Raw genomic sequence first — 17240 nt, 5'->3', positions numbered from 1 at the left:
TAGGCTACCTATGGTGCAGTAGTTACAGAAAGACTTGACAGATCTAAAATGTCACTACAATCACTTTTACCAAGTGCTGTCACCCATGCTTAGTCTGCTTTTAGTTTTGTGGAAGGAAATGTGGAAAGGCCACAGAGGTCTTTCTTAATGGGAACAAGCAATTTGGTCTCAGCTCTAAAATAAGGACTTTGTTAAACTCCGTGAACATCTTGACAGAAATTCACCCTGGCGAACACTGTATTTATTAAGATAAAGGTCATCCTATCTCCAAGCGTCCACCTGCCTGATAGGATACATGAAATGCATCTATTTATCTGGTTCTCTCTCTGTGTAAGTACGTACATAGAAAAACATAAGTGATCACTCAACACCATGCAATTGTATAATTATTTTAATTGTTTCTGTAGCTTACTAGGATTTGAGGAGCCACAAAGCAGCACTCATTTCTCTTGTCTGAATTGAAAATGAATGGAAAAATACACAAGAACACCAAGCGAGTGGGAGACAGACTATTAACACTGAGAGATGTACTGTGTGGCAGGGGACAAGTCAGCCAGCCCAAACGAAACTCCGGAGGCAGACTGGCCGACTCTACAATAAAGAGGTGGTGTTATGTCCTACACAAGTCCAAGTGTAGGGACTGCTGTTGTAAAATTGAAGACGAGAAGAACAGAATAGGACCTGCCTGGGGAGAGCTCATCCCTGGAGACAGGGCAAAGTCAAGGCTCCTGAGCGCACGTCTACTCTCTTCTTCCCAACTGACAAAACTGCTCATCACCCTAAAAAAAAAAGGAGCAAGGGTTTAGAAAAAGGCTGAGTGTTGCTGGGTAACTACCCTTTGCTATTCAAGGATAAGCATATTCAAGAATAGGAAAACATGTTCCTTTCCTTCCCAACATATCCCAACTAAAATTTGCTTTGTTGTTTTTAAATTTTCAAGAAACTGACAAAATCCACTGGGTGCGGTGACTCACACCTGTAATCCTGGGAGGCGGAGGCAAGAGAATAGCTTGAGCACAGGAGTTCAAGACCAGCCTGGGCAACATGGCGAAACCTCAGGTCTACAAAAAGAAAACAAAAAATTAGCCAGGCATGGTGGTGCCTGCCTGTAGTCCCAGCTACTCAGAGGATTGAGGCAGAAGGATCGCCTGAGCCCAGGAGTTTGAGGCGGCGGTAGCTGTGATCCTGCCACTGCTCTCAACCCGGGCGACAGAGTGAGACTCCAACTCAAAAAACCCCCACAAAAAAACAAACTAAAAACAAAATCATGTTCTTTCAAGAAGATTTTTTTAACACACAGAAATGTAGCACTTACTCTGTGCTAGACATTACTTGTTACTTTACTAACATTGATTAATCTAATCATCACAACACTGGGTGAATGTACTAAATATAAAGGAATTGAAGCACTAATAAGGTTAAGTAACTCTCCCATCACCACCCAGAGAGCCGGCCACAAAGGCTGGATTCCAACCAAAGGTGTGTACCTCTGCACAACTTGCAGTTAAACACTGTTCCTCTCCACTGATTATCTTTGGTTTTGACTGCAGTCATTAATTACAGTCAAATTTCACAAAAGAATGATTACTATTGATATAGAATTCTTCTGTATATCTGCTCTCTTCAATGAAAATTTGTTTAGGCTGCAATATCAACTAAATTTATTAAGGATAGAAAGAAATAGTCAGTTTAAAAGTAAATGTGAAGACTACACAGTTCCTCTCTTATAGTGAGTCTGGATGAATATGCCATTAATATTTATTATAATGATGCGTTTTCACACCTCTTTGTGTATCAGCTGCATAAGCTCTTTTAGTTTTCCAGCTGTTTGTCTTATTGTTACATCCTGCTAATAACAAAATATTTATAGGCATTCACGAAAAATACGGTTTTTCCCAAAAAATATTTATTAATGAATTACATATGAGTTAACTCAAGCATCATCTACTCTGGGGAGCCGAATCCAATTCTTCCTTGCTCTCTCTCTGAACTTTTTCTCTTTCTACTTAAGTCTACCATCGCAGTTATGATTCTGAATTATAATTATAATTTATACCTGCCCTTGAGAACAGGGATTGTGTCTGCAAGCGTGTTTAATCACAAGACATGGTAGCTGCTTAAAGAGTGAAAGGACTGAATGAACTGTCACCTCCCAATAAAACTCTCCCCAGCACATACTTGCCATCTGTCAACTACTTTCAATCTATCACTGTTAAGTAGATTCTAGACATCATCGACCATCCTCTCATCACACTGCAAGTTACATACTATGATTGAAATGTTGCACAGAAAAGACTAGAAATTCTGAGATACAACTGGGACAGGATCACGCCGGGATGATGTGACCGAGCTGTGACCCAAACTCCGCTTCATCCACCCCTGCACTTTGGAGTCGGTTTAGAGGGAAGATTCTTTCTCCGAGTGCCTTTTACAAGGAAACCCATGGGTTGAATGTGCATTCCACCTAAGCAAGTTTAATTTCACTTTTATTTAAATTCTAATTCAATTAATACGGGAGCAATTGAAATACTATTTTACTTATTTTTCTTTTATTAATTATTATTCATTAGACTGGGTACTTTTTTTCCAGAGGGAAAATATTACATTTGTTCCTTCAGCTAAACACAGTCATGATCATTTAATGCCAGAATAAGATAAGGCAAGCAATGCCTTTCCAAATGGCTGGCGTTCCAAAGTTACCGATATACGTGTTGAATTTGGTTACATGTGTATCTTCTGGAAGTTTGGTGTTTCAATATACAAGCTAGAAACTGTTCAGAGATATAACTCTAGAACATATAAGCACTCTGAAAATGTGGAGCTTCTCTCCAAACTTCCTTTTAGGTCATCCTGTGAGAGATACCCTACTCGTCATGTTTGAGGTTCAAGCTTTATACAGGTTGGATAACTTCATCCAGTAAATTGTGCAAGGCACTAAGAGATACTCTTTGTTGTTTCTTTTGACATGTTTCAGTCAAGGAGATATAAAGCAACTTGTAAGAGAGAACTCTAACCCACTGTGAAATCTTGAGGAGCCAGAACACTGTGAAACTACTCAAATTTTATCAATTTTCCCTTCACCTACACTATTTTCTAAGAAGAAATTTCTTACTTTTCTCTTTGCTGGTGAAGAAAATCACTATGCTGAATAGAAACTTCATTTGAAAACACTCAACAACAATTTGCTTTTATTTTTCAATTCCAAGTTGCAAGAAAACCCAAAATGCCATCTCTGAGATATAAAATAAGCCAAAAGGAGGTCCTCTCCTTGAGGGTAGAGCCTAATCCCACATTTCGTAGACATTTTCCTCTAGAGTGGGTCACTTTAAGGTTAGGAGGCTAAATTCCTAACTTTCCAAAACAGCCTTTTAATACTTGACATGTCAAATTGCAAATGGCCTAATTCTTAAGAATAGAAATATACTTACCCAAATAATGTAGATTAAACTATATTATCATGTTTCATCCATTTTCTGTTTGAGTTTACTGAAATTTCAATTTTCACCAGTATAGTTGGAATACTCTACTTTACAATATTTAGTTTGTCTTCCTGTGACAAATAAACTAAATATCATTCCCCTCACAAACACTACAGTATTTAAGATAATTTTTTCATTCTCCAAGAACGATTTTTTGACAATTGCTAAGATGTGCTTTAGCGGTTTCAAAGTTTTTCAATATGATAATCTTTCTGCTTTTATCTATGTAGAAATGAATGCATTTTGAAAATTCTTCAGGAGACACATTATTTTATATACAGTTTTCTAATCAAACTTTAGAATTATTTTTTCTGTTTAATCTTTGATTTATGATGTGATGTTCCAGCATTATTTAGCTAATTCATTTGATCTCTGGGACAAATGCATTTTTAGCATTTTGACATAGCTTAACTGAACAAATGTTTATATAAGTCATAGCAACATTTAATATTCAAAAATGATTCATAATTAATGATATCTTGTGATCAATTGCTATTCATGTTATAATAAAAATAGCAATGCCTTAGGAGTCAGACTTTTCATTCAAATCTGGGTACAGCCAGGATAGATCATGGCTAGTGGAGAATCCAAAGGCTAGACAGACTTAGATTCAAATTCTAAATCCGAATTTACTCACTGCGGAATACAGATGTTACCCTGAGAGCTGGGTCGTGACTGTAATCCCAGCTACTTGAGAAACTAACATGGGAGACCAAGAGCTCAAGACCAGTCAGGGCAACAAAGTGAGACCCCCTATCTCTTTCTCTTAAACAGACACATGCACAAAGTAACCTCAGTTCTTTGATCTTTAAAATGGGGATAATAGTACATACTTTTCAGAGTAACAAATAAACATGAAAATACATGTGTTTTGTGTCCTTTAATGTGCTCTATCTGCTCGGATTTGCACAATTATTTATTAATGAATTACATCAGGACTAAACTAAAGGACATTTATCTTCTTGGCTGGTTTTTTTCACTTATATAATATATTCAAAAGTGATATTTAAAGGATTGATAAAAGGAAAAATAAGAAATTTTATTTGAGACAACTTCATGCAGAGAAAGAAGCATAAGTTTACTTTTGATTTTCATTTTTAAAAGATAATTATGGTATCGATGTGAAATCATCAGTGCACATTCATTTCTGCTTTTAATAGAGTGTGAAACTGTAGTTCTTCTATGGAAATGTCTTCCTTCTTACGCCTTCCATCATTTCTTTCCTTCAACTCACAGTACCGTCTTTCACCACCTACGAGCAAGCCATTTTGCTATGGCTAGGAAGGCAATGACTAATAGAAAAGAGACCCTGGCTTCAAACTTGTCGACCTAGTAACACACGATCTGAGCAAGGGTAATGGGGTAAGTTGGGTGAAGAGAAAGGAAGGTCTTGACTGTTGAAGGTCTTCAGCATGCCCAGGCTTCACATGCTCTACGTTATGTTTTCAGACCCAACACATCTCAGAATCATTTCATATTTTATGTATTAGGAACTGGGAGTCAGTGTGGTAAAATAAGTTGGTTGTGATCCCTCAATAAAGGGCAAAGCTAGGATGGAAAAACAGATTTAGCCTTCTCTAACACTCATTATTTTACTGCAAGTTAATATTTAAGCACTATAATGTCAAGCATTATTACCTCTCTAGTTACACAAAGTTCTACTTCAAAATTTGAACTAGCAGAATATGCTTTTTGTGATGTTATTAATTCTTAAATACCTAGAGTTACATAATATATACATATTTAGGTTAACCATAATATATTTGATTTGGGTGCTATATATTTAGATACTTTCTACATGTAATATATTTAGACCCAGGGAGTAAGAGAAAGTGATTCAATGTAGGCATAAATTGGAACTTACAGGTACAAATTGAAAGAAATTAGAATAGTTAAAGCACCAGGTACCTGCTCAAAGACAAATCTTCAATCTAGTAAATCATTATACTGATGAATATAAATTGTATTCAGGTTATAAAACCCATGAGCAACTTTTTTTCATCTTTGTATATGTCATCAAACATGTTGTTCTTCCTATTAATTATAGCTTTCTTATCACCGATGTCTTATACTTTTTGATATTGTTCTTTAAAGCCCTTTGAAACCAGTAACAACTGAACCCCATTATTCAGTTAAAAAAAAAAAGTTCAGAGGCAATTTGATACCTTTTTTTAGTTTTGTAACATAGCAATTTACCCTATTACTTTGGTAAATAGTTGGATCCTAAACAGATTAGTTTAAATGTTTAATTAAGCCCATGCTACTCATTCAAAGAGTTGTGTGTGGTATTGCTGATGGCTGGAGGTAGTGACTTTTGCAAATAGTGGTGATAAGTTCACTTGAAAGAAAAACATAACATTGTATAAAAGTAGCCCAAAAAGTAAGTTCTTAATAGTGTTGAGATCCTTTATGTTAAAAAAATTATTTCAGGTATATTAGAAGACAAACAGTAGACATAAGACAGTAAAGATGATTTTTTTTCTTTTTTTCTTTTTTGAGTTGGAGTCTCACTCTGTCGCCCAGACTGGAGTGCAGTGGCCACTCCTGGCCACCGCAGCCTTGACCTGCTGGGCTCCAGCAATCCTTCCGCCTCAGCCTTCCGAGTAGCTGGAATTACATGCGTGCGCTACCACGCCCAGCTAATTTTTGATTTTATTGTAGAGATGAGGTCTCACCAAGTTGCCCAGGCGGGTCTTGAACCCGAGGGCTCAGGCAATCCACTCACCTCAGCCTCCCAAGGCGCGGGATTACAGGCTGAGCCACCGAGCCCGGCTGTAAAGATGATTTTTAAAAAAAGGAAATTGAAGACACTAAAAGGAATTGATGTTTATTCCCTATATCTTTCTCAATTTGATTTGTTATAATAGTATTGAGAGAAAAATATTAGTAAGAGTCAGAAAAATATGAAAACACACTGAAAAAAGTAAAATTTTTAATTGATCTGTAAGTAAGACATGTTTGGTGAAAGTAAGTGTGGCAGTATTTAAGAAGCAAATAAGATTGAGCTTAGGCTAAATGAGCCCACCAGAATCAAAGGAAATATTGGGAGATCAACGATTGCCAAAATAATCAGGTCAAAGGAAGACAAGCCAACTCAAATCCGACATCAATATTTAAGTGGGAACCAAATCTAAGTGAGAAGAATCGGAGTGAAACTTCTGAATGCTGCGTGAAAATTATCAAAGATTAGCTGTAGAACCAGGCTATAATCCAGAGCAAATATCATCCACCAGATGGCCCAGTTTCAGTAAATTATGCTAGATAAGTCATTTGGAAATTTCAGGACCTCGACAAGCTGCCTGGGATATCAGATGCACTTTGACAGACTTCATTGTTTAGTAACAGAAGGGAACATCCAAATATTGCAAAACGGTGAAACAAAACCATTGTAAATTTTGAGGACACCATGGTACAAACAGCTTGGGGTGTTGACAGTCCCATGTTGCATAGTATTCTATTTCTTTTCAGTGTTGTAGCATTCGGGCCCAAAGTAGGATATTTCAGGTATTTACCACAGTGGTAACGAACTTCCAGTCCCATTTTCTGCCTCTTCATCCTTAACTCCCATCATCTAGTGAAGAGAATCATCCTAAGTATTCAGCCAGGCAGAGCTCTTAACTCCGGTGCAGGTCAGAATTTATTCCTTCTAACTAGGAAGGTATCCAGACACCATGGAGAACTTCAGGGTCTTTGTTCTGAGACAAAGGCAGAAAAGAAGCCTCTTAAAGGAAACTATGACTGCTTCAAGCTCAAGCTTCTGTGTATGATACATCTTATGCATCTGAAGATTCAAAGATCAACAAAGCTTTAGTGAGTTTGCTGTTCATGTGTTTAAGGGCTGTTTCTTTTTTGGTCTCTATTCACCTATTGGAAATTCATCCTCTTTTGACCTCTTCTTGGTTATGGAAATTGATTTCATATATTATGATCCAGCTCAACCATACTTAATTGCATAGTGTTTTTTCTGTTATTTTAGCCTATGAACGCTACACAACCAAAAGAGTGATGTTTGTAAAATGTACATGCCATGATTCATGTCCTACTGTCATTTACATAAACTAACAAACTAACGTAAACAGATACTTTACTATATCATGCAAGACTCTGCACAATCCTTCCTGGCATCCTAAGCTTTGTGACTTCCTGATTACATTTCATTCAGTCATCAAGCCATAGCTCTTGGTGCTCCTCCCCAACTTAAAAAGAAAATTAAATTTATTTCTACTTCTACCGTCTAAGTCCTACTCGTGCAGGACGGCAAAGGAGAGCTATCACTGTCTCCAGAAAACATTTTCCCTGAAATACACAGACACGTACGTACACACACGTTGTGTCAACATTCATCCATTATAAATTTCTTAACCTTGAGAAATGGATTATTGCACTTTGCATAGAATAGGTATTTGTTGTCGTTTATTTTTGAAAATTCACTTTGAGCTTTTCGAACAAAAGGGCTAAGATTTCATATTATTTAAGCCCTCACATGCTACTTAGTGCATTATGAACCTTGACTGATATGTGATGATTTAGAAAAAATAGACTTTTCTATAGTTATGAAAATGTCTGTCCCTAGCTAAGGATCTTAAACTTCCTTGGATTGCAGGCAATCTTTTTCATCCGTTTTTATAACCTTAGCTCTATAAGAGCTTAGACCCTCAATAAAAGTTGATTGGATTAAATTGAATTTGCTGCCAAATTCCCTCAAATATCATTTATTGTACACCTACAGTATACTTAGCCTTCCACCAGAAGTTGATCTTATTTACATTCTTTTCACCACATGAAGCCATTTTTAGAAAGTGCTGATGGTGTGACTTGTATTGAGATAAATAAATGCTGCAAAATATAGTCCTCATTGAATATCGACTTTGAAAACACAAATAGAAAACTTGCTAAATTTAACAAAAGGTAGATATTTTTTGGTTTTGCTTTCTTTTTTAAATTTTGAATTCAAGGACTATATATGCAGATTTGTTATATGGGTATATTGTGTGATAGTGAAGGAAAAAGCTAAGTAGATGATACAAAATTATTAACGATAAGTTATTTTGATATTTATATTTTAAGATAAAAATTATTTAGTGATTACAAAAACATGTCATGTGCCATGACAGTGCCATTAAAATTAAAAAGTCCATTGACTTGCGTGCTTAAAACCAGGATTTATAAGAACATAAAATATAGGCCTTCTTAGTGACTGGTGATTCAGTACATTTCCCCTTGCTTCTGTGTCTTCTGTCAAGTATAAATAGAGTTCAATGTCAATAACAATGGAAATAATTCAGTTCAACCATGTGGTCAAACGCCCAACATTCCAATTTCATTTTCTTGGATACAAGATGATTTAAGTTATAAAATTACTATTGATTATTTTGGAGAAAAAAGCATCTTTATATATGGGTTATCACTTTTATTCTAACAACTTTAATCATAGATAGAATCAGCATACATGTTCTGCTGAAAAGTATTACTTATTTTTTGACAGACTGAGTTTATACTTTCATTTGGTTTCTCATGTCAATAGAAAATTATAATTTCCCATAAATGTCACAAAACTTTGAAACACTTCTAAATATAAAAAGTGTATTAAACAGTATATTTTAGAGCAATGACTTTTTAATCTTTTCTACTTAAAATTTAAAGTTATTTATGGATATATATTGTGTTTGTAATTAGTTTTCCTTAGGTGATAACATGATACATTTAAATGACAAGGCTTTTAATTAAAAAGTACAACAGTGAGACAATAAAAACCTTATGTTGGTTGGAAAGATCTACCCACAAAAATGTTTTTCAATCTGATAATTACAAATTTGCCTTCCTAAGTCAAAAAAAGGAAATAAGATAATCGCAATATTATCTTTACTCTTCGTGTTTCTCAGGAGTAAATGAGTAAGTGATAAACACTGAGGGGTTAAATCACTATAAATCGTCATTAAAAACATGATCATCAGAGCCAGTTTCAGGGATTTAATTTTAGGTCAGGCACTTAGTTATCTGACAGTGACTGGGGTTTTTCAGTTTTTTATTTTCTCAGTTTCCTCAACCGTAACATAAGAATAAACCTACTTTCTATTCCTGAAAACAGAAGCACATTTAGAACATTGTGCAGCTCTCAGGAAACAGCCTACACATTTTTGCTCTTATTATCCTTCTCCTGTTATAAATTCAATGGAAATGAACCAATGAAGATCTCTTGGTTGGTCTTCATAAAAATATAATTTAGATGGGACACTATAAAAGGGTAGTCCTGTTCCTCACGCGAGGTTGCTGCACTGTCCATGTTTCTTCTGTTTCTGATTTAAGATCCAAATATACCTCCTGACATTTTTCGGCAAGAATCTGTTTAGCAGGGATCCAAGATAGCAAAGTCTTGGTTCAACAGAGGCCTTGTTTTTGTTTGTTTGTTTTTGTTTGTTTGTTCGTTCTTAATTTCCAACCCTAACCATACAAGAGAATATCAGAACTGAAAGACTCTGGGTAGAAATTTGAACAAAGCAGGTCAACTGATAATTAATGTTACACCTTTCTTTGTCCACTGTATTAGAATCCAGCTAGCTCATCTGGGTGTATTAAGAAGGATTGATATAAACTAGCTTGCTCTTCTATAAACTAAAACATAATTTCATCTACAGAAGAATTATTTGGGTACCCACCTTGAGGAAACTCCCTACAAATAAAAAGTTAAGAACCACATATTAAAGAGAATCGAAATTTTCTACTTGACCTTAGTGTTCTAAGTTTCACTTAAAGTAACAACAAGAAAAATAACATTTTAAATGGATAATTATATCTTTATTTTGAAAGTGTACTCCAGGAATTACCATTTAAAATAAAGCTTCTGCCTTTGTCGTGATTTCGAACTGGAGGCAATATTTAGCACAGTATTGTACACATGTTCATGATACAAAGTTTTAAAAGTATACATTCTAGAATTTTATTCTCTAATTTCTAAATTATGATTTAAATGGTCACGTGGAAACAGATGAATTTTAGTATTCAAATCTAGATCAAAAGTATCTTCATATAAGATTAATCATATTTACACATTATCAGTTACAATATATTGTGATAAATAAATTTGGGGCAGTGTGATAAATTAGCAGTAAAACAAATTTAAAAATAAAAAGAGTAAATTATTTTGCTAACAACCAGAAAAGCAATGTATTAACATAAAGACTAGCCTTCCTATTTGTATTATACATTAAACCACTGTATTAGCAACAGACAATATAGGATTAGGAAAAAAAACAAGAAGAACAGGAAAATATGAAATCTCTAATAGAAGTTGCACTTCAATATACTATTAGTTTAGTCATTACTATCTATATTTTAGATAAGAGGAGTAAGATCTAGTGTTTGGTAGCACAAGTATAGTTAACAATAATTTATTGTACATTTTGAAACAAAGAATGTAACTGAAATATTTCTAACACCAAGAAATGATAACATACTTGTGATAGATATCCCAATTACCCTGATTTGATTATTACACATTGTACACTTTTATCAAAATATCACATGTATTCTATAAATATGTACAAATAATACATACCCATAAAAACTAAAAATTCAAAATGTATAAAATTAAAGATTACGTCACGAAGTCAAATCCAACATTCTCTTTATTGTAACGCTTACGTCATTTCCAAAGAAATTAAAATTTGAATAAAAACAATTACGAGAACTGAAAAATTCTTCAAGAATTCCTAACTAAAGAGATGGTAAAATGTAAACAGGATATTTTTTTAAATGTATACATATGGTACTTTTAAAAAGATAAGTGTCACTCTAGCATTATCTAAAATAAAGATCTAAATGGACAACACAATACATGAATAATATTGTCAATTATTGAAAATTATATTTTATATATTTCATATTATGCATAGTCTTTACGAAATAAATGTGATATCTGATTGTAGCAGTAACATGAAATATTCTGAAATCTATAGAAATATATACTACAGAACACAAATATTTCTGTATAACATTTTTTGAAACTTCTTTACTACATACTTAAATGATCTTTCCAAGGAGGAAACAAAATTCACAGTGGTATCATTGAGTCTGGAGAATTTGTCCACAGTGGAGACATAGGGAATTTCACTTTAATGGCAAGAGCAAGCATTTTGGGGTGGAAAGCTAGACATGATACTCTTCCATAAACTTGAAACTCTTGAAGGGTTGGACTGTATTTAAGGTGATCAGTAGAAAAGCAAAATCATATTTGAAAAAACGGTGACTGCATAATATATTATCCTTTTGACCTCTAATACAAAGAAAAAAAAGAAAAGAATCCATGATCAAGAGAGATGGTGCAGGGGGAGGGGATAGTTAAGAGAATAAAATAAAGAAAAAATTAACCACAGCCTCATTCACATTCAGTAGTTTGTGAGTTCATCACACCAGCTATGTGATCTTGTAATTTTGCAAACAAATTAAATTAATTTAAAGAAAAAACATATTCTCTCTAAGGAATGTCAAAACTTATATATATTGAGATAAATCAAATACAGTAAAAAGGGGCATAAATAATAGGCAGAGACCTAAATGCAATTTTACCTTGTTGATACACATAATTGTAAGGTTAATAAATAGCAACTTTTCATGGCATCTCTATTATTACAAAAGCACATGTGCCAAAAGTGAAAAAAGTTTCTGCAAACAAGAGAGTACACATCAGAGTCGCAAATGACAAGTCATCACAATTTGATGTTTTCCATCTTTCCAGGAATCATAGAAATTTAGGATAATTCCCGTATCAAACTGGCCTAGCAAAAGGATATAGGGAAGTTCAGAAATGTGCTATTTCCAAACATTCTTTATTGTAAATGCTTACTTTGTTAGCATGCATTGACAATAAAAGTTTTTCAAACATAAGCCAAAAACAAAATACTATGAGTTGGAGTTGTCATTAAAGGAAACAGCAGAACTACAAACCCAGAAATTTCAAACTCTGAAATCAAATGTAATTTGTGATGGTATAAATATTGTTTTAAAACATTGACAGAAATAAAATAATTAAAATTGCTATCCTGAGGGTGATTTTTAAAATTCTAATGCAGTTTCTAAATATCAAAAAAGGCATAAACTGTTATCACTGAAAATAAAAGCTCAGTGGATAGAGTAAACAGAATTTTGAACAAGCTACAGAATAAATTTATGACTGGAATCTCGATTAGAAGGAGAGAAAGCAGTAAAAAATAAAAAAGTGTAACCTGTTCAGTTCATGTTCATTGGTATCTCAAATGGAAAAAATAGACAGGATGAATGAAAAATTAATATTAGGAAAAAGAAAGAATAATTTTTCAGCACACAGCAAAGATAAACCAGTGGGATAAACTTGAGCATCCAGAAATAAATACATGCATCTATGGTCCACTGACCTACAACAACAGCATCACGATCATGGTGAAACATTGGTCTTTTCAACCAACAATGCTGAGATAACTGGATATTCATAAGAAAAAGATTAGATTAGAACCCTCTACCTCATATCGCATACAAAAATAACTGAAAATAGATCAAGTATCACTGTAAAACTCAGAGGAAAAAAAAATCTAGATGACCTTAATTAGGCAAAGTTATTTTAGATATGACACCACAAACACAATCAATTAAAAGAAAGATAAATCTGCCCTTACAAAAATTAAAAAATTTTGTACACCAAAGTACAAAGCAAAACAGTATCAATTAAGTGAAAATCAGCCCACCTAATGAGGAAAATAAATCCAAACCATATATTTAATAACAGGTTGGTATCTAAAATAATGAAAAACTCATAAATTGACAATACAAAGACAAACAATTTAAAAATGGACAAAAGATTTGAATAGACATTTCTTCAAAGAAAATACGCAAATGATTGATGCAAGCATTTATAAATAGTCTACATTATTAATAATAGTGGAAATAATAAATCAAAACCCACCTAAATGATTAGCTGGATTGAAGACACATGCAGCTACTAAGAAGGCTGAGATGGGAGGATTGCTTGAGTCCAGGGGACTGAGGTTGCTGAAGGGAGCGAGGAATGATCCATGTACTGCAGCCTGGGAGACAGAATAAGACCCTGGCTCAAAGGAAGAGTGGGGGAGGTGAGGAAGAGGGAAGGAAGGAGGAAGGGGGGAAGGGGAAAGGGGGGAAGGGGGGGAGAGGGAGAAGGGGAGAGGGAGAGTGTGTGAGAGAAAGAGAGAGAGAGAGAGAGACAGAGAGAGAGAGAGAGAGAGAGAGAGAGATAGAGTAGAGAGAGAAAGAAAGAAAAAGAGAGAGAGAGAGAGAGAGAGAAAGAAAGAAAAAGAGAGAGAGAGGAGAGAGAGAGAGAAAGAGAGGAAAAGAGAAAGAGAGAGAGAAAGACTAAATGAGATGTCACCTGGCTAAAATTTTAATAAATAAATAAATAAATACATAGAAGTTTGGTGAGGATGCTGAGAATCTGGAACCTTCCTCACTGCTGGGGAGAATGTAAAACAGCGAAGCCCCTTTGGAAAATCCAACAGCTGCTCCAAAAGTTAGACATAGAATTGGCAGTTCCACTCCTAAGCATGTGCCTACGAAGCTTGAAAAAAACACGTTTTTCATGCAGAAAAAAGGTTCAGTGCAGCAGTATTCATAATAGCCAAAAAGCAGAAACAACCTAAACGTCCATCAGCTAATGAACGAATAAGCAAAGGGCTGCATGTCCATACGACAGAATAGCATGTGGCCACAAAAGATAACGCATGGTTGCATGCTACAGTATGAATGCACTTTAAAAGCATTTTCTCTACTCTATCTATGAAGCAGCAGAAATAACTGTAGTTTGTTAGCTGGACCAACATAACAATATGGAAGTTTACTTATTCTGAGCCACAGAACCCAGGATTACTCTCTGATATGAGATACCTTCTGTTTTGTACCCCACATTTTTAGAATAAAATAATTTTTTTTTAAAAAAACCACTTTCTCAGGTACAAGAAGGCAGACGCAAGAGGCCACAGATGGTCTGACTTTGCTCCATGAAATGTCTGAAATATGCAAATGCATAGAGACAGAGAGTAAATCTGTGATTGTCGGGGAAGGGGAAAAATGAAGTATTGGGACAGACGGCCAGTCGGTATCAAGGGTTCCTGGGTGGGAGGGTGAGTGAGAGAATGTCCAGGAATTAGCTAGTTGTGATATTGTACAGTGACCCACTAACACGTGCATTTTAAAATAATGTACTGAAAAGTCTGCAATAAAGAACAACAGGCACATAGGGTTTTATATGGAGGCGCCACTAAACATTTAAGGAACAGTTACTTCCAAATCTGAAAACTAACGAGCATAAAATGCCAAACTAGCTTCATGAGACCAGTATCATTTGATTTAAAAAAAAAAAAAAAAACTCGGGAAAGCACCGCACGATCAAGTGACCATTACAAGACAATATCACTGATCACTGATGACAACAGGCGAGATAACATTTTAAACGATTACAAACGACATCAGGAGCCCGGGTGAGTTGCAAGGGAGCTCCCAGCCCGGGAGCGAAATAGGGGAGGCTGGTGGTGGCCGCCGCCGAGGTTTGTCCCCGCGCAAGGTGTGGCAGGGCTGCACCCCTGGGTCCCCTGGGACCCCCGCCTCTGCGGGCCCTGCCCACTACGTGTGCTGGCTGAGGCCAAGAGGGGGGTCAACGCACCCCCTGTGGGCCTGCGGTCCTTGAGGAAGGTAAGCCTTCTTCCAGAAGTCCACAGTCGAACTAGACAGACAACCAAGGGGCACCCGAACCTGACACTGGCTCACTGATCACCAGGACAAAGTTAGAGATCACACGACTCAAGCATAAGTTTTCCTAAGATGGCTGCAAAGATGTCTGATACAAAGGCTTGGGCTCAGTATGTGGTGGAATGGGCTGCCAAGGACCCAGATGGCCTGCTCACGACGGTTATTTTGGCTCTTACCCCCCTGCTCCTAGCAAGTGCTCTACTGTCTTGGAAATGGGTCAGAATGATTGAGGCCAGGGAGAAGGAGCAAAAGAAGAAGCAAAGACGTCAAGAAAATGCAGCAGCTAAACGGCTAAAAAAGGATCCAAAGAATGAACAGACTCTGCAACCAGAGGAAAATAATTTGGAAATGATGCGGCTTTGGAAGGACCTACTAAGGTTTCTTAAATGCATTTCTTGACAGTATTATTTAGTCAGTGAAATTCGACCAAACAAAGAATCATGTTATTTCTGACCTCAATACTGTAGTAAATTTTAGGCTTGGGTATAGAAGTTGGTTGGTAGCTATTGGCAGTTTTTGTAAATTAGCAACTTTTGTGGTATAAATTCTTTATAACTAACTTAGTTTTTTGCCACTTAGCCTTTTATGTACTGAAATGACAACATCCTGTGGGGAAAAATGATTTTAGATTAGGAACTCTATTCAGATGAGCCCTATTTACAATGTGGTCTTGTTCTGCCCAAAGAAAATTAAGAATGTTAAAGTCAGAATTGTCCTTTCTGGGGTGGAAAGTGTGCTTTGGCTTAAAAGAGATACAGTATATTAATCATATCTTTTATCGTTATTGCTTATTAGAATAGAATCATTTCTAGCTTTCTCAAGGCAAAATATTGAGTAGTTTTACTTGCTGCATTTTTCTTACTTTAGCCCTTGAGACAACTGGTAATTATAAAAGTAGTTTGCATTTTTTAAAACATAATTTTATAAATAATTCTCTTTTCAATGTAGAATACCACTTACTGGATGTAACATTTTAATATTCACAAACACTGCCGTTTTCTTAGAGATGATTTGTTAAGAAGAGTAGCATGATTTATAGCTTGCAGCAAAAATGCCAAACACTGTTGTACCTTGGAACTAGTTTATTTTTATGCTAAGAAGAACTGTGAAATAGTTAAAATGTCTTATCAGATAATTTGCTGATTATATAGACACCACTTTAGATTTTTATTCCATTCTTTGTTTTAATTCACGTGGTAGTAATGTCCAGTACATTGTGATTAAACAAGTTCAAAGTGAAAATGAAAATTTTAGATTTCTTTTAAAGAATTCTTAAAGAATAAGTTAAGTTTTCATAAATGGAAAGAAAGACTTGAAATTGATAGACATTTTCTTGAGGTACAGTAGTAATTGAGTGAAGGGATAAATTATTTCAAAATGAGAATGTGCTATAATCAGAAGTTAAAGGATGTTTCCTTCAAGTTAAGTAGTATAACTGGAAGTTTTTTACTAGTTAGTATGACTTTTACTATAAATGCATGGTCCAGTAATTTTATTCACTATCAGTATTTAATAGCTTATTGTTTTCTGTACCTGATAGTGAATTTTAAGTTACAAAAAATTGTCAAACAGCTCTAATTTAAAAATGAAACTAGATATTGAAATAAATTTGATAATTTTGTAAAAAAAAATCAGAAGCCCTCTTTTCTCTGTTTACATGCATTTATATATCCATACATATGTGTGAATATGATTGTTTGTAAAATATAATCAAGTTGAATTAATCCCAGAAATGCAAGAATGATTTAACGTTAGAAAATCTACAAATGTAAAGTATCACATTGAATAGATCAATATTTAAAATATCTCCAAGAAAATATGACAATATAAAATGAATATAAAACTTAAAAGCATTTAAATATAACTTCACATTACTGATTTAATACACATGTAGATAAATATAGCTAGATGACATAAATACAGGTATACAGATGTGACGATATTGAGGACGGAGATGACCTTTAGGGAGAGGGCAGATGCAGGTATCAGATGCAGGTATAAAATAGTTCAACT

At 35.0% G+C, this 17240-nt stretch overlaps 1 protein-coding gene across 1 annotated transcript; it reads left to right on the top strand.

Moving 5' to 3' along the window:
• The first annotated feature begins 15311 nt into the window (after positions 1-15311).
• LOC103269819 (small integral membrane protein 15-like) lies at positions 15312-15626 on the top strand. Its single transcript, XM_008067379.1, has one exon. The coding sequence runs from the start codon at positions 15312-15314 to the stop codon at positions 15624-15626; it is 315 nt and encodes a 104-aa protein (XP_008065570.1).
• Positions 15627-17240: the final 1614 nt, after the last annotated feature.

Source organism: Carlito syrichta, unplaced genomic scaffold (genome assembly GCF_000164805.1).
Source record: "Carlito syrichta isolate Samal-C Ts95f unplaced genomic scaffold, Tarsius_syrichta-2.0.1 Scaffold309493, whole genome shotgun sequence".
In the NCBI taxonomy this organism is placed as follows: Eukaryota; Metazoa; Chordata; class Mammalia; order Primates; family Tarsiidae; genus Carlito; species Carlito syrichta.
The sequence above is the reverse complement of the archived record's forward strand: the minus strand, read 5'-3'. Positions and strand labels throughout refer to the sequence as shown.